This window comes from Aulonocara stuartgranti (assembly GCF_965226115.1).
Source record: "Aulonocara stuartgranti genome assembly, chromosome: 4".
Lineage (NCBI taxonomy): Eukaryota > Metazoa > Chordata > Actinopteri > Cichliformes > Cichlidae > Aulonocara > Aulonocara stuartgranti.
Genome location: NC_138942.1, coordinates 14,149,380 through 14,177,313, shown reverse-complemented (window position 1 = coordinate 14,177,313; position 27,934 = coordinate 14,149,380). Strand labels below are relative to the sequence as shown.

The following is a 27,934-nucleotide window of genomic DNA, read 5'->3' as shown; positions in this document are numbered from 1 at the left end:
CATGATACAGGACAGCAACAAATAGGTTTTTCTTTTTTAATATTGCTTATTTCAGAAGCAACAAACCCTTCCACTCATGGATGTAGCGTGAACCATTCAGAATAACGTTCTTGTAAAATTTGGTTCAGTTATATACTCCACGTTATCCGGGACAGGAGGCGTTTGTCTCAAGCCTGTGTCATCGACGAAGTCAATGGTTACGGGACACTCTAGGTTGTAAAACAAGCACACCATTCGAGTTCCAACACGAACGTAGTGACGTAATTTTTTGTGGCAAATCATAGCGCAGGCTGGGCGGGCATTGTGAAGCTGTAGTTGAGTGTTAGCAGGCTAACTAGAGAAAGAAAGCTAACTAATCGTGAGAGTGGAAGTGGAGCTAAACGAAAAGCCAACTGTCAAAACAGCAAGGGGAACAGAATTTTAGTGAAGTGATAATTCTGTTTGATGACTACATGAAAAGATTTAGACCTAGTTAATCAAAGACCGTGTTTGTCAGATGCCCGAGGAGCATTTTGGATACTACATCGATTGTCCCATTTCCAAACGGAAACCATTTCTGGACAGACAATTCGTGCTAGCTAGCCTAGCTAAGTGAATAATCCAGGAGACTTTTCATTGTCACCTAAAAACCCATACTGAATGTTTTGTCTGTCATGAGTCCGGCCGGGTGCTCCCATGTGAACGGTTATAAGGTGGATAATTGGAAACAAAATCTTCGAGTCATATACCAATGCTTTGTTTGGAGTGGTACTGCTGAGACCAGGAGACGCAAGGTAAAAACAAAAAAACAAAAAACACAGGAACTGCAACGCTAGCCTCACAAACAGAAGTGAAAAATTTTTTAATGTGGCACAGACAGACAAAGAACTGGAGTGCAAATGGTGTCCCACACGAAGCACAATCACAAAATCTTAATGAAAGTACTCTTGCAGCAGCAAATGTTGCCAGTACTATGGTTAGCCACCGGTAACTTAGCTAGCAGGACTCTGCCTGGTGAACTGCGGATACTGTAGGATCCTTAGCAGAATTAACTAAAACACTGAAATTGTCTTTAATAAGTGAAACACTGTTAATTCGAGAAAATCTGCTATTAGCTGAGCGTTTTGCTGGATGTCTAAACTTGGATTTTTTTCTTTCCTTTTTTTGGAGTTGTGGTCACGGGTTAACAGTAACCACACCAATTGGGACCTATTGTGTCTTCGCACGAACACACAGAGTCCTTACGTTATTAGCGGGTTTCTGTTGGGCTTACTAGGTCATTGTTTTTTTTGTGTGCGTGTTTCTTTTTTTTTTTATTTTGCTCTCTTCTCTACCCTGGCCATGTCGCTTTCAGGGGCTTCCGCTGATTGCTTTATTCCCAGTTTCTTTTTGGGCTCATCCCACACCTGCTTGGCCTACACAGCTACGAGTATCTCTCTACACTGATGTCATCACTGGACCGTGCTGCAGTTTCTGTTATATTCCCACCCTTTCACTCCTTTTCTTTCTTCTTTTTCTTTCCTCTTGTTTTTTTGAGCCACTGTTTTCACATTGTCTAGCTTGGCTTTGTTTTCACCTTGCATTAGCAACAGTTTGATTGTTGCTTGCTTATAAGCCATCTATGCTTCACCTGCATGTTGTAATGCATATTTATGCCGTTGTGATAAAATAGGTACTTCACAGTGATGCAGGATGGGCAGAGCTGGTGAGTTGATGCTTTCCCCCCTCTCCTCATCTTCACTGACATAATGCAGGTAGTTCAGATGAATAAGAGCTGGCTTGCTTGCTTTCCTCCCGCTCACCCACCCGCTTCAGTGCCTCCTTCATTTAGTGGACATAATATTGGATGTAAACCAGTGTAGCAGGAGGCATCGGCCCCATCCTTTTATCGTTTGTGATGCACTGTTACAGCCAGAAATATTGCCTGTTGGGGAGGGTGGACCATGAGTAGAACAGCCAAAAGCATGGCTCAGTTACATTGCGGGTATGTTAGAGCAAATAGTGCTAAATGGCCAGTAACCCTTTTTTGCTTATACAGTGTTGAAATGACATGCTTTAACTTGAGCACAGCGCTCACCCTGTCTGTCTTAATTCTTTTTTCACCCACCCAAGATGACAGAATTATAAAGCAAAACTGTGAGAGAGCATCTGAAAATGTATACATGACGGTATAATGGGGGGCACTGCTACAATTTATTTTAAAAACCTGTTTGGTTTCTTTGGCACACTACAGACAAGAAAGCGCTCAACAGCAGCTCAAGTCCGTCGTAAAAGTATGACTTGTCATAGGTGTTGCTCACTTCTCAGTGATGTACAGAGTTATGGCTAAACTCCTGTTGTTGTGTTTAGTGGTGGCTAATCTGGTTTGTCCTATACATTTGGGAGGAATCTTTCCGTATCTGTTTTGCAGCGCTCTCTGTCTCAGCAACATTCCTGTCAGCTCCACACAACCATCTTTTTTGCAAGATAATATCTTCCAGAGTCTCTGAATCAGCAGCAAGCTCCGCTTTTCACATAAAAAGTACGTCTAATAAATCTTTCCATGTGTCTGCAATGTTGAGACAAACACAACAGCAGTTTATCAGAGGTATAGTGATGTTTCTTTTCCTATTTTTTTCCATCAATCCTGCGCCATCTGTGCTTGGTAGTATGCTGCATAAATAACAGTCATCCAGGCCCAATCCTGCTAGATGTTAAGTGCTCAAGGATAGATGACAGTTTTGCATTGAAAGTAGTGACAAGCAGGTTTCTGTACAGTTTAACATTTTCAGTTCCAGACTGGATTGCATTTTAATTCATGCTCTGTGCTCCACATTTCCATGTGCTTTATCAGTTCAGTTTTTCATTATAATGTATCCCCCTAGATTCTCTATCATGTCAAATTATCACAATACGCCTGTAGCCTTAGAGTCATGCAGGCTTTTTCCATGTTTCTTGCTTGCTATACCTTGTTATATTTCCTTCATCGAGCATATGACTATTTATTATATTGAAATAGTATGTTTACATACGGCTGAAAGCAGGTAGAAAAGAGAAGTTAAAGTTTCTGCATTTTACTTAGTTGATATATTTGTGCCTTACAACTTGTCACTGAGCCTGTTTAGCTTCTAACGAATGTAACATGCAGAGCACTACTGTGCTGGTTCATTGGTACAAAAGTAAAGTTGAGACCACTTTGTGTTTGTTCTTAAGATCATTAGATACCAGTATGACTTTATGTTGAATACTTATTGCATCAAAATGGTTTGATTAGATGACACTGACACTGATGGATGTTGTGAATGTCATATTCATTGACTAGATAAAAGCTTATCTGTGCAGTTCCTTTTGCATATTCATCTTACACTGGTGGGAAGCCCTGTAAATTAAGAGGCACCTTCTAGAAAGATGAGAGTGTGGTTTTGGTTTTAGAAGTGCCTTATAATCTTGTAATCTTGTATTGCATTTTTCCCATCTTCTTTTAGAAGGGACTGTCCTCAGCAGCCTTCCTGTAAGCTGTCACTCTTCCTACCTTAAGCCAATATCAATTCCCAGGTGATGCATTTACGCTGTCGCCTGTTCTGAATGTACAACCCTTCACTGGTAAAACCCGGTAGATTGAACATCAGGAATAGGACACTGCAGGAGAGATGTGGTGACCCAGTGTGGCCTGGGATTCTGTGTGTTTCATTTTGAGGACCTTAGGATTATTTATTTTTTGCATTATGGTTCTAGAGCAAATTCCCCATTCAGCTGGAATGACAAGTACTCTTATCTGCTGTGTAATGTTCTGCAATCTGCTACTGACACACAGTTGAAATATTAACCATAAACTCCACGTTTAATGTTGTTATTTTTTGTAGACTCTGTCACGCCTGAAGCCTGGTGTCATTTTGTTCTAAAAATGTAGCAACCGTCTTCTCTGCACAATCACAAATGGCCTCTAAATCATTTCGTAATTGGGACACAAACGGTCCATTGAGAAAACAATTAAATACAAATAAAGGGGCGTTTTGAAGATGCCCCGTGAAATGAAATGGCAAGAATAAACAAGTATGCAGTGTTGTTTGTCTTCGGGGTGGATTTATTCCAGATGAATAAGTCTGTGGTTCATTGTATTTAGCCTTGAACAAGAACCTAGATGCTGGTTAGTGGAAAGATCTTCTTTAGCCATACTGGGTAGCGAAAGGATTGGAAAGGAAAGACCATTGTTTTGGTTTGCTTTCCCTTCTGTCTTTCAAATCCCTTCTGTTTTTGATATGCTAAGCTAGTGTGCTTTAAATTCTGTGTGTGATTAAAATGGGTATGTCGTGTGGGACCTTTTCTGTGCTGTTTCCTGACATTTTATCTCTCTTAATTGCCAGATTTCCATTTAAGTGGACTTTGACAGAAGGGTGTCAGAGCAGCTTTTGTGTCATTTGATTGAGGCTAATCTATTTCAGTTGTATTCAAAATTTATAGTTTGTGAATGGCCATGGTTGTGAGTGGTAATGCCTCTATTCATACTTATTTATCTTGACATTGCTTAATCCAGGACGATGAACTCTTATTTCATTTACTGGACTACTCCACAGTGAGGGTCTGTGCAATACAGTTAAACAAGAGATATTACCCTAGGTTGAGTGGAAACGGGGTAGGATGAAAGCAGAGTGGGGTGGGGTTGGCAGAATTTTTGCAACCATAACTACTTTGAAGATTGTGCTGTTACTTAGATTAAAGAGTAATGATTAGAGAGCTGACAGTAGTGAACTTGTATTTTCTAGTTTTGATAAATCATATATGATCTGAGAAACCACACCCCCTGCCCCCCAGCCTTCCTCTACCTTTCCCATAAGTGCAAACCCCCCTTTGTGCTTTTCTGCTTTTGATGAGAGAAGATGAGAAATAAATCATTTGCTAGATGCTGCTGGAAATTTCAGAAAACGGATATATTTTCAAGGCTTGACACAATTACGACGCCCGTCTCTCCCTCCTCTTCTTTCTGTTGGCATGCACACATGCACAAAATCACCGAGGCACGGCCCATCCCAGAGAGCGCCTGATTTCTGTGCTATGAGGAGATCTCTTTGTCAGATCTGCCTCCATCGCATCACAGGCCTGCTCCTTGACTCATCAGCATACGTTTCTAGCGCCAGGATCTATTCCTACAGTCTCTTCTTATCACGCTTTTTTCCTCTTCTGCGCCCACGCCGCTGCTGCCTGCTTTACCTTGACTTTATTTTATTTGTAAACCTTGCTAAGCCATGGTTCTTCTAAAGTCTAGCCTATTAAGTTTGTTTCAAATACTCTTTTGATTATTCATATTTTATTTAACTTTATTGGTGTGCAGTACTGTACAGAAATCTTCAGCAGCTACTCATTTCTTTAGGTCCAGCTATTTTTTTTAAACATCTACATACATGCCTGGAAATATAGTGTATATAAAGCAAAAATAGAATTTGTACAATTCTCAATAGGTTGAAGGACAATATTTTGTGTCATCGCTGTTTTTCCACACAGCCTGAACCAAAAATCGATTTCTTTTGTAGTTTGGCATACCCCAGCTTTTTCTTCCAGTTTCCCTTCCTTAAGAATGGCTTCTGACAGTCACTCTTCCACTGAGACCATTTCTGATGAGGCTTCAGTGAACAGTAGATGGATCAAAATAAGGGCCACATACATCTCTCAGGTCCGGTGTGAGGTCTTTGTGGGATCCCCCCCGTTTGTTAAGGGCATGGCTTTTAATACTATCCATCTTCCCTGGATAGTTTTTAAGTCTGTCACTTCGTTTTTTTCAAGCTTCAGTTGTCACGTCTTAAATTTTTAAGGACACATTGCACACCATGACAATATATGCCAAATCTTCCAAGTTTTCTTTTGGGAATCATCTTGTTGGTGTAAAAATGCTATTTTACACAATTTAAAGGGTTGTATTGTTATGTGTAGTTAGAGCACTGATTTATCCCTTGAGTCGGGTGCCTTTTTATACTTGATTGATACATAGGTCATTATGAAGTGGTTTAACAATCAAACGCACAAAAAAAATATATCACATTTCTTGGTCTGGTCAGATATAAGGACTAAAAAACCTTGGGAAGAACTGTTTTTCAAAACTACTTTAAAAATTAGAAGAAAATCTGGCTACTTGGAAATGGAACAAAGAAATGGTTGGGTTACTCAAGGCTTATGCTGAGTATTTATTGGAATTAAATAAAACATGGGTTGAATTATTATTTTTCGAATTATATCTTTATCTGAATTAATTTGATTTTGTGGATCCTGGGAAATGCATAATCAAATGGTCTATTTTTCTGTTAGTTATTTATTTATTTTTTTTCCTCTCATCCGATTGGCTTGCAGGCAACACTCTGTGGCTTTGGTGATGTCAGATTTTGGTTCCTGGGCCCCTGTCCAGGCCTGTTTTTTCCATGTCTGTATGCTCTCTGTCACTCCTTGGTTTCTTCTTATGTGGGTTTCGGTCTGTCAAGCACCATGGCTATGGCTCAGTGAGTCAGACTAAACAAATGGTCTGTAAACCCCTCCCAGAGTAATCATGGACCTGGTGTGTCACCTTGTGGTGCCCCTTTCACATGCTGTTTGCCTCCCAGTTTTTTAGTCATAGAAAGTCTTGCCTCATAAATACTCTGTGTCCTGAGGGAACTGTAACATACTCTGTGAACTTCTTTGTACTGTACCCCTAGGTGCATTTTATACTATTCTGGGTTTTTTCATTTCTGGTAAGACATACCAAAGGACAAATGTTAACAATCTTCCACTTGGAAGCAATTTTAAGTAAGTAGGTACAAAATTTACAAATAATAGCCACATATGTAAAGTGTTGGTTAAGCATATGGGTAGGATTTTGCATGAAAGTTTGCTCTTAGATAAACAATGGAGAGGAACATTAAAAAAAAAAAAAATAGGTGTTTACAAAACAAAAGCTTTTGTGTTGTGGTATTATCTTTTGCAATGGCCTCATTGATCCTTACACCCGAATATTCAGATATGGGAGTCTGTGTAAGTGGAAAAAGAGCATGAGTTTGCAATTTCATTGGTCTCATTCCCCTTTGACTGATTCCCTCTTCCTCTCCCACAGACTGTTTCTTTTCATTGTCCTCCCTTCAACTACACTTCTCATTTGACTGTCCAGCAGGCTTTGGAAAGGCATCACTGCCACAAAGCATGCTGTTCGTGGCATGAGCCAGCCAATGAGGCTGCTGTCCAGCCCTCCCTTAGTACCACCATCTGGCTAATGAGCTGTCAGTCACTCTCCAGCGGCTGACCAGAACCAAGAGGCAATCAATCTCTTTTTTGTAGACACTTGGTCATTCCCTATAGTTAAAACCTTTCACTGAAGTGACAGCTTTTCTTGGGATTGACATTATGTCTACAAAACATTCTCTCTCCTTGTGAGAAAGACAATAGCATCAGACACTTGGATGACAATTACTTGGGTCTGTTCTGTAATATCACTTTTAAGGAAGCTATATTGCAATAGCTCCATTGTGGCTCTGTTCAGTGGTGCTTATAGATTTTCTCGCAAGTGATGGTTATGGCATATTGGTGCTGAAGGGAAAAACACGCAATTTGATGATTAGTCCAAGGGTGCCATTCAAAACAAGCTGCTCTTCAATTTCTGATTAAATAAATAGTTGTCTTATTTTGGTAGAGCAGGCTTTGGGCATCTGATAGCTGCAATAACCATATAGCAATTTGTTAGCTTGGACAGTTAAACATCTCTGCAGCTTAACAAACTTGTTCATAAATTATTATTGTTTTTAAGAGGTGAATTGAATTAAAGTTGGCTTTGTGCTCTTGTGTGATGGAGCTTTTTGCATTGATTCACAATGACCTTTAAAGGGAGTATGGCTGGTTTCCAAGTATATGCATATTCCAGAAGACGAGCTCTAAATACAGTATTAATTGTAATAATTAAATACCATATTTCATCTTTCACTGCTGCATTCTGCTTCCTGTTTTCTTCCACATCACTTAATGTCTTAAATAAAAGAGTAAAAGAATAGAGAATGCAGACTGTCACTCCCTTATTCAGTGATCTTAATTACTTTCACATATTCATTATGTAGATTGTCACGTGTTCAGCAGGCCTACAAAATCTGCACAAATCCCCAGTATGGAGTTCTCCTTCATACACTGTTTATTCGGATGTGTGTGTGTCTGTGTTAGTGTGTCTGTCTTTTTCGTTTTCCTGGGAAAAGTAGACTCTGTACACTAAGGGCTTAGGGTTTAGCTTTGTGTCGTTATACCACTATATGTGACAGTATGAGGCTAAACTACACACTCTTAACAATCCCTTATGTCTCCTACAAGTTAAAATTCATATGTATGAGGTGGGAATACATTCTCAAGCCAAGACTACACAGCATTCATATCACTTTCAACAGACCATGCAATGAGCTGACGTGAAACCGTACAGATTCATGTTGTGTATCTCTAGGGCAGCTTACTGAAAGTGCATGTTGTGGGCCAGGCATTGTTATGTGAAAATAGTGGGGGTGGGGGGTTACAGCATCATTCTGCCAAGACAGTGTCAGGCAACAGCCCCATGAGGTCAGTCAGAAGCAGTGCGGTTCTGGAGCATCACCATCAGTTTCCTTCCATAGTCTCTTGTTGACTTGCTCCTGTTAAATATGGAGTCAAAGAAGACTCGGTATATGTGCACACTTGTGTCCAAGTACCACAGCAAATGTCTAACAATGTCTGTGTTTGCTGTGTGTGTTTTCAGGCGTATTTATAGTATGCACTTTTAATGTCAGTTACGGTTAATGTATGTGTGTGTGTTGAAAAGCATGCATGGGCTTATGAGTGCTAGGCAGCATGGTGAGTCACTGTTCTCATATAGCTTTGCTCTCTAGTCTGTATTGACTTTGTTGCCCCTCCCCTCCTTGCTCCTCTCTTTACAGCAGCAAGAAGGTTCTCCGTTGAGCCAGACCTTTGTCCACATCATAATTGTTGTCATCATTCTCTCTCCTCCTCAGTTACAGCTCATCACATTACTGGCTACGTTTGAATAACTGAATGCATTACCCTTAATGCTTGGAGTAAGTGTGACGTACTGATGGCACTTTTGTGAAGTTAGATCTAGAGCACTGGAGGATTCATATTTATTCCATCATAGTCATTTTTTGCTAGTAGCCCCACACAGCATCGGTGGACTCCACAAAGCATTATGCCCTCTTTTGCCCATGCTAATAATAGATTGGAGGTATAGTCGTTTAAATCGGTGGTTTTCTAAATCTGCTCTTCTATGAATCAGCAACTTTGCGCATCATTTCCCTTCACTCAGAGCACAGCCTAACCGCCCTCAAAGAGCGTGCATCCCAGGTGGGAGATGCAGCCTAGCGCAGCACGAACATGAGCTTGCTACCTGCCCGACACTTGTTCCAGTCATCTGAGCCAGCGGCTGATCAATAGCTGATCTAATAGAACATTAAAAGCTCCAGGTGCAGACAGAGATGCAGGACTGCTGACACTGAGGAGTAGACAGCCTGTGAACTATTGTAAGAGGCAGAGAACAGGGATAGATTTTCTGCCCAATACAGATGTATTGAGGTAGGGGAGGGTGAGGAGTAGGGTAAGGCGTGGCATTAGCAGGGTTTCTTGTTTTTGGTGCTATGGTGCAGTGGAGAAATGGGGATTAACATCACTGCTGGTGGGATGAGTTTGGACAGGCAGTTAAAAACATGTTATTAATATTAAGTACAGTGAGTAGCTTTTCTTACTGGTGTATTTAGGGCTTAATTTATACTCTAAAAACGGAACTGCTTCTTCACTCTATCTGTTCTACTACTACTGTCTCCCATTTTACCTTTTATATGTTTTACATGCGACCTTAAAGATTTAGAGTTTGTTGTAGATGTTAGTTTTAAGTGGAAAGTTTATTGTACTGAAAATGTATGCTGCATCTAATAATAATGCCTAAAGGAAATATATAATGTAAATGGAGCAGACTGTCTCTAGGGGCGTTTGGCTTTTGAAAGTGACTTGCTGAATTTGTGGGCTTGTGGCTAATTCAGCTTGAGGTGTTTTCACCATATTGGTGATTGCGAATTTTTTTGTTTTCTCCAGTTGTTTCGAACATTGGTGCAGATGAGCTTCAAATCACCATTTGCAGGAGTTGTAAGGATTTTTTTTAAGTACCGTAATTGTCGGGCTATAAGCCGCTACTTTTTGCACAAGCTTTGAACCCTGCGGCTTTTAGTCAGGTGCGGCTTTTCTATGGATTGTCCAAGATTTTTGTGATATCGTAAGAGGATTTATTTTGTTTGTTCCGCTGTTGTACGGCACTACGTTGACTGGCAGGAGGGCATGTGATCAGACACACAGTATCGGGGTTCAAGAGTGGTATGTTGGTCACGTGTCCATCCGCCAGGCAACATAGTGCTGTACAAGTAGCGCGAAAAACAAACTTCAAATTAACGCTACGCGTTCAGCGGGAGTCGTGGATGACGAGCGGCAATAAACTTGCGAAAAGCAAGTTATGCTCAACTCCACCGGTGGAACCTGACAGCGTGGAAAAGTGTGAAAACATCCATGATCACCAACGGATTTCAAAGGGCTGGACTGCTGCATTATGGAGAGGAAGACACCGCCACGGCCCTTGAGAGTGTGTTCGACTCTGACACTGACAACGAGGATTTGTTTGGTTTTGAAAGTGACAACGAATGAAAGAAGCTGAGAGTGGATGACGTAGCCATCCTGAGCCTGTTCGTATCAGACACTGGAGGAGAGGACTTTGGTGGTTTTAGTGCGCAGGAAGAAGAGAAAGATGATGGTGAATGACTGACTTTTCTTCTTGTTAAAGCCGTGTCACTGCACCTGAGCCTAAAAGGTAGTCCGAATCTATTTTTCTGGTGTGCTGTAGGTTATTGTTATGTACTACATTTGTTACTCATTTATGAAGCACAGTACATGTTTCGTACTTGTAATTACCGCTACGTGCACATATACCTAAAAAGTTATGCAAATATGTACCCATAACTTGTTTTTCAAAATATTAATAAAAGTGATGTCTCCAAACAGCCATCTCTTTCCTGACAATTCCCTTTGTGCATATTCTCTTACATAAGTCAACATTGAAACACCTGCGGCTTTTGGTCAGGTGCGGCTAATGTATGTACAAAACAGGATTTTCCCCTGATTTTAGCTTGTGCGGCTAATATTCAGGTGCGCTTTGTAGTCCGGGGAAATACGGTATTTGTCTCAGGAAGTGAGGTCTAAATATACTTTCTGTCCAAATATCACATGACAGAAAGTTAATTTTTAAGGAAGCATAAAAATGTTGCATTTCACCTTTAGGGGCCACTGGAAACAAAATGCATAGCCATACCAAGCGGCGAGATGAGATTTTAGCAACTGTGCCTTGCTGAACGGCGTTGTTACTTGCAGCTATAATGTTAGTTTCCTGAAACACAAAACCTGTACACAGACCTGAAACTAATGTGCCCGTAGGAGCCCAATTCAACGTCCCACTTCTTTGCCCAGTTCTTTGTCATGGGAACAAAGTTTCACTACAGAACATATTTACAATTGTAGTTAGTTATTTTAGGGATTGCATTATTAGTGGTATCTTTGATAATTGTGTAATAATACCATTTCATTGTTCACTGTTCTAATATGTGGTTTGTCCAGGAAGAAGAAGGCAAAACTGACTGGACCTCTTTTTAAATTCTTTTTTATTTCTATGGCACAATGATGGTTTATGTTTTTCAGAGTGTCTCAGGTTATGCTTTTGAATCCCAATTCAAAGTTAACAATAGGCAGACAACATAACGCGGGACCGCTGAGTTTATATGCAGTAGCATTAGTTATAAAGTAGAGGGTGAGGTTAGTTTCACACACTGTGCCTAAAAGTGTAAAACCGAAAGCTGTCTGGTCAGTACTTTTTCCTTTTATTTTCGGTATCTTCACCTACTTCACAGCTCTTTTTGTGCTATCTCCCCTCTAAGTGGGTGACTCCTTGCATCAGGTCTGCACCCTGAAAGGCTTTGATTAGATTGCTTTCTTTCTCCTCCCTTTCCTTATTCAATTTCTCCCTTTCAAAAAGGCATGCTGACAACTTTCTGCTGTAGTGTCCTTTAGATTCCTAAATAAACAAACAAAGATCAGACAAAGCTCTGATTTTAATTAGATCATTAATACTGCATTTATATATTTATTAGGGGTGCAACGATACACAAAATTCACGGTTCGGTTCGGTTCGATACTTTGGTGTCACGGTTCGATATTTTTTCGATACAAAAAAATGTTCATGCCTTTTTAATTTGTCATTTATTAAAATTATAAATATATATTTTAACTCAAAAGTACAGTTTTTAAATTTAACCCTAACCCTTGTGCGTGTTTTTTATTTTGACAGCGAATGCGCACCTGCGGACCACTTATGTGCAGCCCTGGTTATTTAGCTCGTCATATTGCAGCCACAGAAATTATTTTGTCCATGAAACCATAAAGCTGCACTTTCTTTTTGCCTTATAGTCTGATTTGTCATAACTTCTCCGTTTTGTGGTAAGCTTTTCTTTGGCTGTCACTTCTTCACCCCGACCTGTCTTATTTGGCTCAGCAGAACTAAAATATATATCTGTCTGTGAAGGTTCTCAGTCATCCAGGTCATCGTAGTCAAATATATATCCTGCTGCTTTTACACACGCACTCACATAAGCTCAGCGATTCTCTGCGCGATCAACCTCTCACATGTTTAAGCTGCGGGAGATTTCACTTGTCATGTTTGCATAGTAAGCTAACGATTAATAAGACGATGTCAGAGGAATTGGTGCGCAAATTATCATCACTCACCAATCAGTGCTGTCGCTCTCTATACACAGTTCGCACGATTGCAAAGTGAAAGCAAAAAAGCAAGTGCAAATTCAAACGCGATTTCAATATGTCACATATTGACAGTGGCTCACCGATGCCAATTACATAATTACCAAGCGACATTTCTGAAAGAATGCAAAAGCATTGACATATATTTTTCCTTCCTACAATAGCCCGACGGGCAGGGCAGAGAGAGATTTTGGTAGCCCGACTGGAAAAATCGCTAGCCCCGGGACGTCGGGCTAGCGATTTTGCGAGCCCTGTATCTGATTGAGGAATCACTCATCTTTGGAAAAGAGTTTATTACAGAGAAATGTCTCTTTCCAAAATAAAAGCTATACTATCCGCTTCTTCTGGGCTATATTCTCAGCAGCATATTAAACATATCAGGTCCCCATAAGGAGAATCATGTGCTAACAGCTGTCTAAATGACTCGGCTAAAGTTAATAGCATGCTTGCTTGTTTTTTTTCTGCTTCCACTTGTCTTTGCACTAGGATGATGTCGGCGTAAATGTGCAGTCATATTCGTTGTGTTCCCACTAGTGCTTTCAGGTTAATCTCGTTGAAATGACATTAACGCCACAACACGGCAAATCTCCGTTAATGAGCTACCGCCGATCGCCCCGTGCATGGGGCTAGACGGCCAACACGTTAACGAGCTAACTGCGCTAACACACTAGCTCCCACCCATGTAATTGAGCATTGCGTGGCACATCCAACATACTGTTTTACTTTAGTCCATGACTCGCTTACCTTCAGGGTCATACGTCACATGAAAACCAAAATAATTCCAAACGCCAGATCTGAATGAGGGTGGGGGAGGTCCATGTTGCAAGGAGAGCTTAACTTCTGTCTCGCTAGCTTGCCCTGCGCTCTTCCTTCTGACGATGCTGTCTGTGTTGAGCGCTCAGTGGATCTGCATTCGACTACTCCGCCTAGGCTGCACTGTCGAGCCTAGGCGGAGTAGTCGAACGCAGATTCACTGAGCTCTCAACACAGACAGCATCGTCAGAAGGAAAGTTGATAAAATAAATTACAAATTTTGTATTGTTCGATACATATGCGTACCGAACCGAAAGCACTGTATCGAACGGTTCAATATCAATACGAATATCGTTGCACCCCTAATATTTATTTATAGTAGTTTCATGTTGACCTTTCACCCTTTTTAAATGCTTGACCTGCATGTCAAGCAGTTCTGTCCTACTCTATTGCTGATCACATTATTCAGGACTATAGTTCTACACATTGTGTTCATAGAACAGGTCCTTTATCCTCTGTGTCACTCATGCTCTTTAGCATTTTAGCTTTATAGTTGCTGCTTATTATTCTACATTGATTCCTTTAAGGAAGAGTTTTTTGCATGTTTGCCAGTTATGCCATGTTATGAATGAAATCACTGGCAACACACCTATTGCTGTTAGTGAGTTACCCGCACATTGTTTGCATCCTCTGGTGTGCCTGTCAAGCATCAACACCCTTTATGGCTTGCACATGTTTAATACAGAAAGATTCACTGTGAAATTAATTTGTCGCTGTGTTTGATTTGTCAGCAGGCCCAGCAGTCTTTAGTCTGTCCTCCTGTCAGGTTCATTCAAGCTTTGTGTCCTCAGAATTGTTTGTCTGACACTTGAAGATAGAACTTTATTTTTCTGCTCTTTATACTTTTACTAGGCCTCGAAGCTCTGTCCTGCTTCAGAGGATTTTCTCAAAATTATGGACTTGTCCTTTCCTGCCTTGATCTTAATTCCTTTTGTCCCCTGTTCTCTCCCAACCCCCGTAATCCCTTGGGTCCTTCTCCCCAGGCCAAGTCGTGTATCTGTCACATGTGTGGCGCCCACCTGAACCGACTCCACTCTTGTCTCTACTGCGTCTTTTTTGGCTGTTTTACAAAGAAACACATCCACGAACACGCAAAAAACAAGAGACACAATCTAGGTAAGTTGCTCACTCTCACGCACTCTAAGACCCTAGTTGGTTATATTTAAATTATTCTCACGACCAGTGGCAAAATAGATGCTGACTGCATTGCATTACAGTTCCTGTGGGAGTGCCTAGTCCCAGTCACATTTAAACTGGCAGTCTTCTTCAGCAAGGGGATGGTAGACTTTTGCTAATCTTGTGCTACCAAAAAGAGTAGCTTCAACATTACATACCAATTATGCTAAATAAGACAAAGGTATTAAAGAGCAAGATTTTGACATCACCCTGATGAGCACAATTAAATGTGGGAACAACAGAGACAATAGAACAGTTTTGTACACATCTTAATGGCTTTAATTGATTTAATCCATTTCAGCAGTTTGGTCACACACACACAGACACACACACTCCGTCCTGTGTGCGGGGATGCGGTCTTAATTAGCGTTGAGCTTTCCACAGGTGCCTCCCTGACACTGGCACTCTGTTCCTCTCTACCTCTAATCAAATTAATCCAAACTCCCTTGTCTGCTCCACTGCTAGATGTCAAGCTCCCTTCTCAGTGCTCTGTACCCATCATTTTCACTTCCCGTTCTTAGCAGGCTCACTCACAGGACTTTGCTCATGCCTTCTTTGTCTGCTTATTTTTCTATCAACCTCATTTCCCCACCTCTTCATCCTCTTACTGTTTTGCTCTTATGCTTTACTCATTTCAGCACGAGTGCTGAAATGCTTCTCATGCCTTATGCAGGACCTTGTCTTCCTCCTCTCTCTGCCACTTGTATTATTCTAATTTTTCTTCATTAACCGGGTGCTGTTGTATGCAGTGGAGCATCCTGTTTCTATATATATTTTACTGTCTTTTCTTATTTCACGCCCTTGCAAAACACTGAGCAGCACATATACACCGGTTGGTTTTTCTACACGATGCATTAGCTCACCTTCTTATTGTGAGTAGCGCCAAAAACAGAAAGATGTCCGGTTAATCTAAAAATAGGTTGTCACAGCAACAGAGCTGAAATACTGTTGCTGTGGAGTTTGAAAATGGAAGAAGTTGGGTTGTGTTAATGGGAAGCACAAGTGGGGGTGGTAGACAAATACACCTTTTCCATCACTGCCTGCCTCACATCTGTCATTTTTCTAGTGGAAGCAATAGGATGGTAACACTTGGTTTTATCAGTGGTTTTAGACAGCAAAATAATCATTTTAACCCCCCCCCCCAAATGTCTATTACTGTACAAAAAAAAAATACTTATAATTTGATTGCAATCTAATACTCACTCTCTTTCCCCCTCCTTCCTTCCTACAGCAATAGACCTATTATATGGTGGAATATATTGTTTTGTGTGTCAAGACTACATTTATGACAAAGACATGGAGCAGATTGCCAAAGAGGAACAGAGGAAAGCATGGAAATTGCAAGGTATAGCATTCTGTTTTCATTAATACAGTTTTCTTTCTTTTCTCTTTTTTAAACTAAAGCAGCCTGGTAATCTCTGCCCCGTCACATTTGTCCACAGGCATAGGGGAGAAGTACACGACGTGGGAGCCGACCAAGAGGGAGCTAGAGTTATTACGACACAATCCAAAGCGGAGGAAAATCACTACAAACTGCACCATAGGTGGGCAATCGATTGCACTGTTTATTCTGCACGTCTTAATCTGCACAGCTTTTCTTCTCATCGTAGTTGTGATTGCTGTGGGTTTTCTCCATGGCTCTTTGTGTGTTTGTGTACGTGTGTGTGCGCGCAAGTGTGCTTGGAGTCACTCATGCATTTAGGTGTAATACTCAAGGTCAACCAGACTGGGCAGCCCCGCAGGCAGTGGACTGGGAGAGGCAGGACACAGTGTTCCCTCTCAGATATATGCACACTACATCAGAATGTGTGTCTATCTCTACCCAGAGCTTGTTTTCTCTTTGTTCCTTTTTTGGAGTTATCTCTTGCCATGCTTTTACCCCTCCTGTTGTTTCCATTGTGTCTCTAATTTTGTACATGTAGTAATTTACCCTTTTTCCCCGCCCCGTCTCCCACCAGCCTTCACTCTCTTTATACCTTCAAACAATTTGCTTGGTCAACCTGACTGGGCAGTGGAACTGGTGTCTTTATGTGTGTGTGCCCACCATGACCAGTCTAAATTGTTTAGGCGCTCACTGAGCACTCTTATCAAGAACCAAACCTTGGTCAGTTGGATTAGACCCAAGATCTAGCTGTGTCTCACCTGTTCTTCTGGCCATCATTTCTCACTCTAAATGAATTCATTCAAAGCTTTGGGAACACATCCAAGTTGCACACAGTGTTGCTGGCATACCTGACCCAACACCATATTAACTTTTCAGCCAAACAAAAATGGATCACAAAGCATTGGTGGCTTTTATGCATAACTTCATTATGTTTAAATACATGAACCAGCCTTTTATATATCAATCTAGTGTTAAAAACCAAATCTAACTCAATTTATTAAATGTAAAAGAAGTGTTCAAACCTTTTACTTGACTTTATATTCTTACAAGGTGCATTTGTTTCACAATTTACACTACATGCCAGTACAAAAGCGTGACATCCAATTAACTCTTCAGAGCTCTGTGATTAAAATTCTGTCGAGCCACAGCTCAGGTTAAAGGCATAAAAGCAACGCGTATTCCCAGTAGCATAGAATTTTGATGTGTGTCATCTTCAGAAGTCCTTTGTAGGGATATATCGCCCAGTAAAAGACACATGACAGCTCACAGAGTTTACCAAATGCCATTTAAAGGACTCTGAGATAAATATTTTACTTTCTGGAAAGAGCTCTTAGTGAACATGAAGCACTGCTCATCTTCTGGTCACACCTCCATGGTAGAGCATGGTAGTAGCAGTATGATACTATGGAATTAGTTCTTAATAACAGGCCCAGGGAAACCCAATGCAACTCAGTGAGTGATGAATAGTAAGTAATACACCTTTTAGCATGAAGATAACCCAAAGCTAACGGCTAAAACATTGCTGAATTGGGTTTGGAATAACTGTCTGGCTAAGTTGAGCGAAAGCTTAGACTTTAAAATGAGAGAGCATTGAAAAAAAGAAAAAGACTTGTAAATAGTTTATGTACTGAATTATTTTTTGAACAAGGAAGTTCACTGTAGTCCAAAGATAAATATGATTTAAAAATCTCTTCATCGTCACCAGTGCGAATTGGAGTCACTGCCGTGTTTAACCTTCAAAGCCCTGATGTTCTCCCTCTTCTTTTATTCCCTTTTTGTTCCGCAGGTTTACGAGGGCTAATAAATCTGGGCAACACGTGCTTCATGAACTGCATCGTTCAGGCTCTGACACACACACCACTGCTACGAGACTTCTTTCTCTCCGACAGACACAAGTGCGAGATGCAATCAAACTCCTGTCTGGTGTGTGAGATGTCGCAGCTCTTTCAGGAGGTACGACGCACAGTCGACATGTGCAAACTTGTTAGATAGGTTTGGTAAATGGCACAAAGAAAATGGGTTTGTGAATGTTTAGTTTTTTATCATCTTTTTTTTTTGTGTACACAGCTATAATTTTAGAGATTTTTAACAACCATGCAATACAGAATGTTTTCTCTGCCATAAAAGGCTGAGTCACTCTTGTGCTCTTTTGTCAAGTCCAAAGAGGGAGGCAGAGACAAGGGAAGAAATGCTGCCTGAAAGGAATGTAGAGTGCAACATACAATGCAGTAATTATACACCTTTATTGAATCTGCTCAGCCAGATTTAAATTACGTAGCCCTTAAAAAGTCTTAACTGTTTATTCTTCATGCAACAGAAAATAGGCATTTTACATCTAATAAACTCAACCCAGAGTCTTACGTAATGACTGCCTGCTCTGCTCCCACACTGTCTCACTTCCTTCTTACATCCTCTCATTTGCAGTGTATATGGGCACACAGTTGGCAAGTGGTGTTATAATATATAACGAGTTGAATCATCAGCCCCCCACCTCCGCAACACACACAGACATGTCTGTCCTGTCTCAGTTAGCTGAACTGTTCAGTTGTATTTCACATGAAGTGTCTTTGAGGCATAAAATTCAGGATTTTACATTTAAACAGTCCCGGGCACGTGAGCAGTCTTTTTTTTTTTTTTTTTTTTTTTTGTGCCTAAGCCTTGTTTCATAGGTTACATCCAGCTCCCCTCTGTATCTTCATCAAAAGTCATCTTGTGGCTCTGTAGGCACCTGCGTGATCTCAGGCAGCTTTTTTGGATTGAAAAGGGGAGGTGTGGCCTGCTTTGATCAGCGACTCTCTCCTCTTCCTCTCCCCTATTCTTGTCTTCGTGTTGTCGCGTAATTCGTTTGTCAGCCACCTTCAGACTGCCGAAAAGGAGAAGAGTCTGTAAGATTCAAAAAGAGACGTCAGCTCAGCATTTTTTTTTCTTTCACCGCTCAATCAGACTTCAGAGAAAACTGAGGAGTATAAAGCGACGTGCGCGCATTATCCGCACGTCGAGATGTGAGATCCTCTGGCATTAATGAGGTCTTGTTGGAACTTCGTTGCACTGTTTTTGCACCCTGCCGGTACTTGCCTTGTCACTTGCTTGTCCATCCTGACCTGCCCTGAATTCTCAGTCCAATTTCAACAGCAAGCCAGAGATCTCCAGCACATAACAGATGGATATTTTTGCTGCACACTCTCCCTGTTTTTCCCCCACCCATCTGCTTTGACTTGCCTCTGTTGTGTCTTACACTTTCCCTCTCTATGGATTTGCTGTCATCAGAGCTGGTTCTGTTTTGTAACTTTTGTTAGAATTCATTTATATCTGGCAAGACCTGTTGAATGAAGTGCTTACAAAAGAGCCAAAAGAGACTGGAATGAAGTGGATAAAATAACACACCTAGTAACACCTGGAAAAATAGGCTAACCACCTTTCTTCTTCACCCTCACCCACCTGTTCCATCTTTCATCCCTTCTCCCAGTTCTACTCGGGCCACCGTTCGCCCCACATTCCATTCCGGCTGCTGCACCTGGTGTGGACTCATGCACGCCACCTCGCAGGCTACGAGCAGCAAGATGCCCATGAGTTCCTCATTGCAGCATTGGATGTACTGCATAGGCACTGCAAAGGAGACACTATCAGTAAGTCGTCCTTAAACACAATTAGTTTAATGGGTTTATTTATTTATTGAGTTTGTGGCCCATAAATACTTTAGTTTGAAATTCCAGTTCGACTTAAGTGAGTAAACGCAGGTAAAAACAGTGTCGGCTGAGATTGAGGGGAGTGTTAGGAGACAGAGCCACCTACTGTCTCTGATCTGGCATATCGAATTATACCTAAAATCTACCGACAGACAACAGTGCCTTACTTCACTGGAAACATACTGAAGGAGACTTACAATGTACCAACGGGACAGCAAGCAAGTAGTGTAAGGAATGTCAATAGGCCCTGCTGCAGTGCAATGACAGGTTGACTCAGTCATAGCCACAACGGAAAGGCTTACCCTGATTGGCTAGAGAGAATAAAGAGCTGTGAAGTGGGAGTGAGGCACTGTGAAGCTTTTAAATGTGCTAAAGAGGTGGGCAGTGTGCAGTCATGTGTGTTCATATTGTCTCCTCTCTCTGGTCAACAGACGACAATGGCAAGAAAGCCAACAATCCAAACCACTGTAACTGCATCATTGACCAAATCTTCACCGGGGGCCTGCAATCAGATGTTACCTGTCAAGTTTGCCAGTAAGTGTGTGTGTGTGTGTGTGTGTGTGTGTGTGTGGGGGGGGGGGGGGTCAGATAAAACCCCCGTCATGATGCAATGGAAAGGGACTGCTGAAAGACAATCCCACTCGAGATGTTCACTAAGCATTCATGTTGAAGCAGCATCACGCCTTCTGTCTTTTTTTCCCTCCAACATTTACTCATTCATGCATCCTCCACATATTCCTGTCATCTTCAAGTAGTGGGGGAACCATTGGTTTTTGCGCTCTTATTCAAAGACCCAGTCCCTGCAGAGCTGCTTTAATGGAGGTTGTCTAGACAGCAGCGCAACCCAAGCATTGCCTGCTTCCCCCTAGAGCTGTCCTGTCACATTAACACTAGCACGCTGCACTGAACTGGAAAGCACCTCACCCAGACTTGCAGGCAAGCCCAGCCCAGCTTACTGTGACATTACCTGCCTCCACTGTGAAAGTAGAGACTGCTGATGCAGAGCTGCTCATGACAGTGCATCACCGTGGCAGTAAATCACGCCCCTTCATAATCATTAAAATCACTTTTTGAATATAATGGGTAAGCTCTTAAGCAATAAAATGCATCAGCAAAGGCTTTCAAACTAAAGTAGTGCCATACTGGTGTCAAATTACTGCAGAGCTGATCTCCTATTGCCATAAATGCATGTCTGCTTGCCTTGCTAGCCACCCACTGGTTGCTCTGGGTATTGCAAAACCATGACTCATCTAACCAACATTGATAATGTTTGGCAGCCCACCCCTGTGCATATATATTTATGTATACTCTACACATTTTGCACTTGAGGCCTCTGTTTTGCCTGGGCTGCAGTCTGTCACGCTTATTGGGCTGTAATAATACAAATTCTTTACGCAAAGCCATTTTCTTTGACGTAACACATCATTGAATTGCAGATGAACCCGGAACAACTGTGTAGACATTATTCACATGCGCACATTCAGTCTTCCATCAGCCTTAAACAAAGACATGATCAGAATCTCAAGGGGGCTGTGGGAGTTTAATCTTACTCGTTACCATCTATGTCATCATCCTGCCAAGTGACGCCAAACTACACAAAGCCACACACTAATAGTTAAACATTATAATTGAACTCCCTTCTTCTTCTTCTTTTTCCCCCTGTAGTGGGGTTTCCACAACGATAGACCCTTTCTGGGACATCAGTCTGGACCTTCCTGGCTCTTCCACGCCTTTTTGGCCCCTCAGCCCTGGAGGGGATGGAAGCACAGTTAATGGCGAAAGTCACCTGTCAGGATCCACCACGCTCACAGACTGCTTGCGCAGGTATATATTCATTCATTCATACATAAGGTTCAGTCCAGGTTCCCCAGGAGTGCTTTCTTTTGCTTTGTGTTTTTTAATGCAACACTTTAACATTTTGAAAAACTGTTTAAAGCCACTGAAAAAAAGGCCTGCTGGAAAACTCCATATAAGGTGCAGATACTCCCTGTTTATGTCTAGACATGGAAAACTGATATTATGGATTATAGTGGCAGCGGCAGGGCCAACTGGCAGCATGGTGCTGGAATTAGTTATACTGTCACCTGCTGATTTTGCAGGCATTTTGCATTTTAAGTGTTTTTTGACATTTTTATGTAAATGAAGGTTTGTTTGTTTTGTGTTTTGTTTTTTAATAAATGTTTCTGTGGGCATTTTTTCTCTTTTGGAGAGTCAAAGAAGAACATTTTTTCTTGATTTTAAAAATACTTGTGGATGTGTCAGTGAGTGTGATGTAAAATACATAAACAAAAAGCAAAAGCAAACCAAAACCCTTCTCAGGTTGGATGCTACATGTTTATCGGGCTCCTAGTAGGCATATTAATCTGCGCTGATTTAAAAGGAAATAAGCTTTTATCAGTCCACCTGCATCTTTTCAGGAGCAGTCAGACATTCACCCCACCCCTGCACATGTACAGGGGGTCACATATAGTTTCTATTCAGGCACAACAGCCGTGTTATCCTTGAATCTCATCTTCTCCCATCACCAGGTTGACCAGGGAGTGTGACCTCTCATATCTCCTCTACTGCCTCTTCATTTTTTCAATTTGTTTTCCTCTTCTCCTTATCTTATTTCATTCTTTTCCCGTTTGCCCTCACTCTCTACCACTCACATTTGTCTCATCCTCCCCCTCTCTTTTTCTCACCTCCTCTCCTGCTGACTTTTTTTTTTTTTTACTGCAGCTTCTCACACATCTCTAGTTGCTGCAGCAAGTCTCTTAAAGCTACAGAACTGGTTGATGTTATTGCCATGGTGATAAAGGCGTTGACGACACCACATGGGCTTTTGCGTTAGGCAAACTGACATGCGTATGTGCTGCAGCAAAACCGTGCAAGCAGGCATATTATACAGACCTTCATGTTCTTCCACTGATACGGAGAACAGCTTAGTGCGCTCCACATTCAGAGGACATCTAACACAACCAGAAACACTCCACGCAGAAATCTTTCTTCCTGCTTCTCGCGTTTCATGCCTCCGTTCCATATCCATTTTCTGGCTGCACGTTTTAACACGTCATCTCTCCCCTCTCTCTTTATTGCATTCTTCACTCTGCAGGTTTACGCGACCTGAGCATCTAGGAAGCAGTGCCAAAATAAAATGTGGTGGTTGCCATAGTTACCAGGAGTCCACCAAACAGCTGACAATGAAGAAGCTTCCCATCGTAGCATGTTTCCATCTCAAAGTGAGTCACCCATGCGCTGCCAATTATCACTCGTTACATTGTCTGTCACTGTCTGACAGTTTGATTATTTAAGGCTAATCTGAGGATCTAACATTCGCACGTCTAATTTTGTCACCACTCCGAAATAGTTAAAAGAGCTGTGTGACTTAAAAGGAAAGTTCACCCTTAAAATCAAATGTGTGCATGTGTTGATGAGATTCCTGCATGCTTTTATATGTAATTGAGCTAATAAGTATTTCCTTATAATGCTAAGGTCTCATCCCCTAAAAACTTGAGCAGCAATTTGAGCAGTTTTATGTAGGAACTACTTTTCTTTCCATCGTGCTACCCATTTTTTTTTTTTTTTTTAGCTTTTTTGCTGCACGGAGGAGAATCTTGAACCTGCCCTCGCTCGTGACAGGATGTAAACATTAATGCCAAGCTATAAGGTTGACTAGCTCTGTGTTTCCTTTAGTTAGAGACTGCACTGCAGGCCAGAGGAAAACAAATGCATTTGATCTTGACGTGAACTTTCCCTCCTTTCCGCCTTCATGCCAATGCATTCTGCTGTTCAATTATCTGTACTTGTTCTATATTGCAGTGGCATTAATATATGATTCATTTTGCTCTGTGTGTATGCAGCCTTTCATCTGATGTCAGCAAGGTTCACATTATGCAGTGCCTTAGCTGGCTGGTACATGTGCGTAGGTGTGTTCATAATTCAATTTAGCTGTTGTTGCCTCCTACAGTGTTGCACCTTTGTGCAGTGTCCCAGGACATTTATGATTTTTAATGACTCATATGGTGCTCCATTATCTTCATGTTTTATTTATTGCAATACTGGAGACCTATAATGTATTTGTAGGCTGCAGTAATGTTGTCTTAGATGGATATCAGCCTCACTTGTTATCTCATTACAAATATGGAAATGTTTGACAGCCAGGGTGGAAAACATACATTTCACTCATGTTTTTCTTTTTGTTTTGTTTTTTTGTAAAAATGATGCCTGTTAATTCTAAACATATAGTATTGGTTTCCCCACCCCCCGCCTCTCTCTCTTGCCACTTCTCCTTTTCCCGTCTCCCTTCTCATCAACCCTCTCTGGCCCTCTCCAGCGGTTTGAGCACTCTGCTAAACTACGGAGGAAGATCACCACGTATGTTTCCTTCCCCCTAGAGCTGGACATGACACCCTTCATGGCGTCCAGGTTAGATGATCGCTGAAGTCTACATGTTTCATTTCTACTACTAATGAGGCCCTCAGCTTTTCTTTTCATATATATTATAGTAAATATTTGGCAGCTAAGATCCAAATGGGGAAAAAATACTTTTCCTCGTATAGCCTTCACCTTCCCAATTCATTTATTACATTTCATGACATGCTTTGTGTAAATGCTCCCTAGTAATATACACTGTCACTACAGCATGCAGCAGCAGTCTTGCCCCACCCCTGAATGTTGCATCCATTCAGCTCCGCTCATAGACTGAAACATCATTAGTGTTACAGGCAGAGAACCAACGTGCTTTCATTGATTGTAGTATTCTGCCACCTAGTGGATTTTTGAGGAAGTTTATACTTGCCTCAAACATTAACTGTCTTCTTTGTCTTTTACAGTAAAGAGAGCAGAATGAACGGGCAGTATCAACAGTCGGTTGATGTATTAAACAATGACAATAAGTGAGTACCTTGCATTAGCAAAATTCACGAAATATCACTAAATTATCAGCATTTGTTGCTGTATGACATCAAAGACTCTTACACAGTAGCACATGCTAATGACCCAAACCATCCGGCTGTGACTTCCCCTAATTAAATCAATTTGAAGCCTATTAAAAGCTGCTTAGTTTTCTTCATCCATTGCAGCTACAACTGCTTTAATTTTCCAGGACATTTATTGGGAAGATACTGTGTCGTTTGTGAAAATGTTTTTTCCTTAATATCTCTATAGTGTGAAAAATGACCTTAAAGTTTAATGGTACTGGGTTTTGAACCGAACGAGCTCATTTACTGGTGGGATGATGGGATATTCTTGCATTAAAAACTCAGTTTTTCCATTTCTTTTCTTTTTTCTTTTTAGGTATTCCTTGTTTGCTGTGGTCAACCACCAAGGCACATTAGAGAGTGGCCACTACACCAGCTTTATCCGCCAGCACAAGGATCAGTGGTTCAAATGTGATGATGCCATAATCACCAAGGCTAGCATTAAGGATGTACTCGATAGTGAAGGGTAAAAGTCAAAACACAACATTAGTGGTACACAGTCTGATACAGTGTGATACTGTAATTCATTTTGTTTTCTCTTTTCTTTCTAGGTATCTCTTATTCTACCATAAACAGTTCCTTGAGTATGAGTAGTCTTTGTGACCAATGACCATGAAGAACCACTTGCTTTTAAATGAGACAGTCATGTGACTGGCGACAGGATGAAACACACAAAGCTACCTGAAACTTTCTGACTACCAGTCTGCTCCTCCAGTTCTTGAGGATGAAAACAAACAAACAAACAAAAAGAGATGTGTAAAATTACACATACTTTCAAAAGAAAACAAAACAAGCACTGAGCTACTTCTTGGCATCTACTTGACAAAACTGAATAAAGAGGAGGAGGAGGAGGAAGGGTCAGGCACCGCCAGTTCCAGGCTTGGGCAGAGGGAAGAGGCTCCACACCCCGTCGCTCTCTCTCCCTTCCCCTTCCTGCTGCAGGGGCAGAGTCTGAGCGTGACCGACTGTCACGCCGATTGGTCATATCTGGATTTTTTTTTCTCTCACAGTATTCTGACCCCACCCCCACACCCCACCCTCTGTCCCTCTCCACCTCCCACACACTCTCCATCTCTCTCCCATGGTGCTCTCATTTCAGCTGACCAAGCATTTAACTTAGTGATGATGGAGGACAGTATGTTGTCATATGCATAAAGGACTGAATGCAAAAAAAAAAAAAAAAAAAAAGGACAAAAAAGGAAATATATAAATCAGCGTATTATGAACTTTGCAAGAACATTTTTAAACTTATGGTTATGATTCTTATCATTTGTGAATTTAGTTATGAAATACTGTATGAATCTAGTATACATCTATTTTTTATGGGCAAAGAAATAATGGGAGAGCTTGGAGACGCTGCCTTTGCCAGTAGCTGGGGAAGCGCTGCCATGGAAACTAAACAGATTTGGACCTGTGTGTTCTCATGTTTCATTATTTACTGTGTTGATTGTTTCATTTTTGTTTTTTAAAGTCTGGCTGAGGGCAGGGAATATCTTATTTTTTTAGCGACTCGTTGAATTTTTGTTTACTTGTTTTCTTTTCAGTGTCTTTAATTTTTTTTTAATTGTTATTTTCAGTACATTCATATGTTTCTTGCTGTCCTGGTACTGGAAATTTCTTTTTTTGTTTTGACGTATTATACTTTCATTCTTGTGGAATTGTTGGTATAATGATGGTGATGACTAATTGGCTCACCTTTTGCTGTTTAGAAAGTGTGTATGTTGAATGTGAGCTTTGGGTTTTTGTACTGTATGACAAGAAGATTCAATACACAAAACTACAGATCAGGTCCTGTAATATGTGAGGCTGATGTGTTCTCTTCGAGTTGAACACCTTGAATGTTTCTGTGCAAAGGAAAAAAAGAAGCCCTGTTAACAGCACTGCATGCGATTGGGCTCTCATGGTCTTATATGTGAAAAATTGCCCTTAGTAATGGCTCGAGGCTTGTTGCCCGTCATGATTTGTTTCTTCTGTACTTTTGGGTGAGAAGGCTGTTTGAGATTTCTAGTGGATTAAACACATTGCACATATATGGGCCCTGTGCGACCGCAGTCTGGCTCTGCATCCATCAGTATTAATCTTCTCCATGGCAACTGTGGATGGTGTAAACCAGTTTGGCTTACAGTATGTCTTGCCTCTGCAAACCTAGTGTTCTATTAAATTGTTTGTCAACTCAGACTTTAGGTAACACACATATGTGTCAGGGTTTTGTGGTCACTGATTGTGTGTATTAAAAAAAAATTGACGGATTGAAACTTGTATTTAAAAAAAAAAAAAAAAAAAAAAAAAGAAAAGGGGGGAAAAAAAGAGGACCAGGGCCCTAACCAATCACAAAGTAATGCCACATAAAGAAGAAAAAAAGGAACCCCTGTTTGTTTAGCTGCTCTATTGAAAACCAACATGCATATCCTTTGGTCTCCTGCGTAACCTCAGCTCGTAGACAGTGAGGAATTTCTGAAGGGTGAAATTGAAGACTTCTGAAATGGTCACACTGTGGTTTTGTTCTGTGGTGGAGCAGTTGAGACCGCCCAAAGGACATTCAGGGACACAGCTGAAACGAAAAGGAAGAGGAGAGCTTCATTCGTTTCAGTGATTAAACTCAGAACAAAACTGGAATATGGATATGCTGTCTGTCTCATTTCTTTCTTTTTGTTTTTGTTTGCACATTAAAATATATTTTCAGAAGTGAAGCGCTGCCGTGCATGTACTGTTATAGAAGAACAAGGACAGAAACAAAAGTGGAGTCTCACTTTGTCAAAACTTAGACTGAACGCTGAAACACAGCTGATAGCTGATAATCACATGCCTAACTGATCAGATGTAGGCATGTGATTATGGCTCCACCTTGTGGTCACATTTAAAACCGCAACACAAAAAAAGAACAAGCCTGGTCATGGGCATTTAACCACATCCTGCACTAAAACAGCACATAAGATGAGGTTGTATCCCTTCACTACTTTACATTACTTCATTATTTATGACATAAGTGAAACTTGTCTCGTATTTATGATTTGCTAAGACAGTTATTTTGTGTTAATTTGTGTTAAGCGACTATAACTTCCGCCTAATTAAAACAGTTTAAAGTAAATTGGATTTTAATTTAACATTTTGTATCCTTAGAAAATTGGTTG

General features: G+C 41.1%; 1 protein-coding gene across 1 annotated transcript; it reads left to right on the top strand.

The window, feature by feature from the left end:
* Positions 1 to 298: 298 nt before the first annotated feature.
* LOC309704286 (ubiquitin carboxyl-terminal hydrolase 22-like) lies at positions 299 to 27,097 on the top strand. The gene is made up of 13 exons (XM_082529352.1): positions 299 to 773; positions 14,580 to 14,712; positions 16,004 to 16,117; positions 16,215 to 16,316; positions 17,943 to 18,109; positions 19,623 to 19,782; positions 20,274 to 20,376; positions 21,508 to 21,666; positions 22,937 to 23,063; positions 24,158 to 24,249; positions 24,657 to 24,719; positions 25,120 to 25,269; positions 25,355 to 27,097. Exons 1-13 carry the CDS (start codon positions 654 to 656, stop codon positions 25,395 to 25,397), a joined length of 1,533 nt encoding a protein of 510 aa, XP_082385478.1. The 5' UTR covers positions 299 to 653; the 3' UTR covers positions 25,398 to 27,097.
* The last annotated feature ends 837 nt before the right edge of the window (positions 27,098 to 27,934 follow it).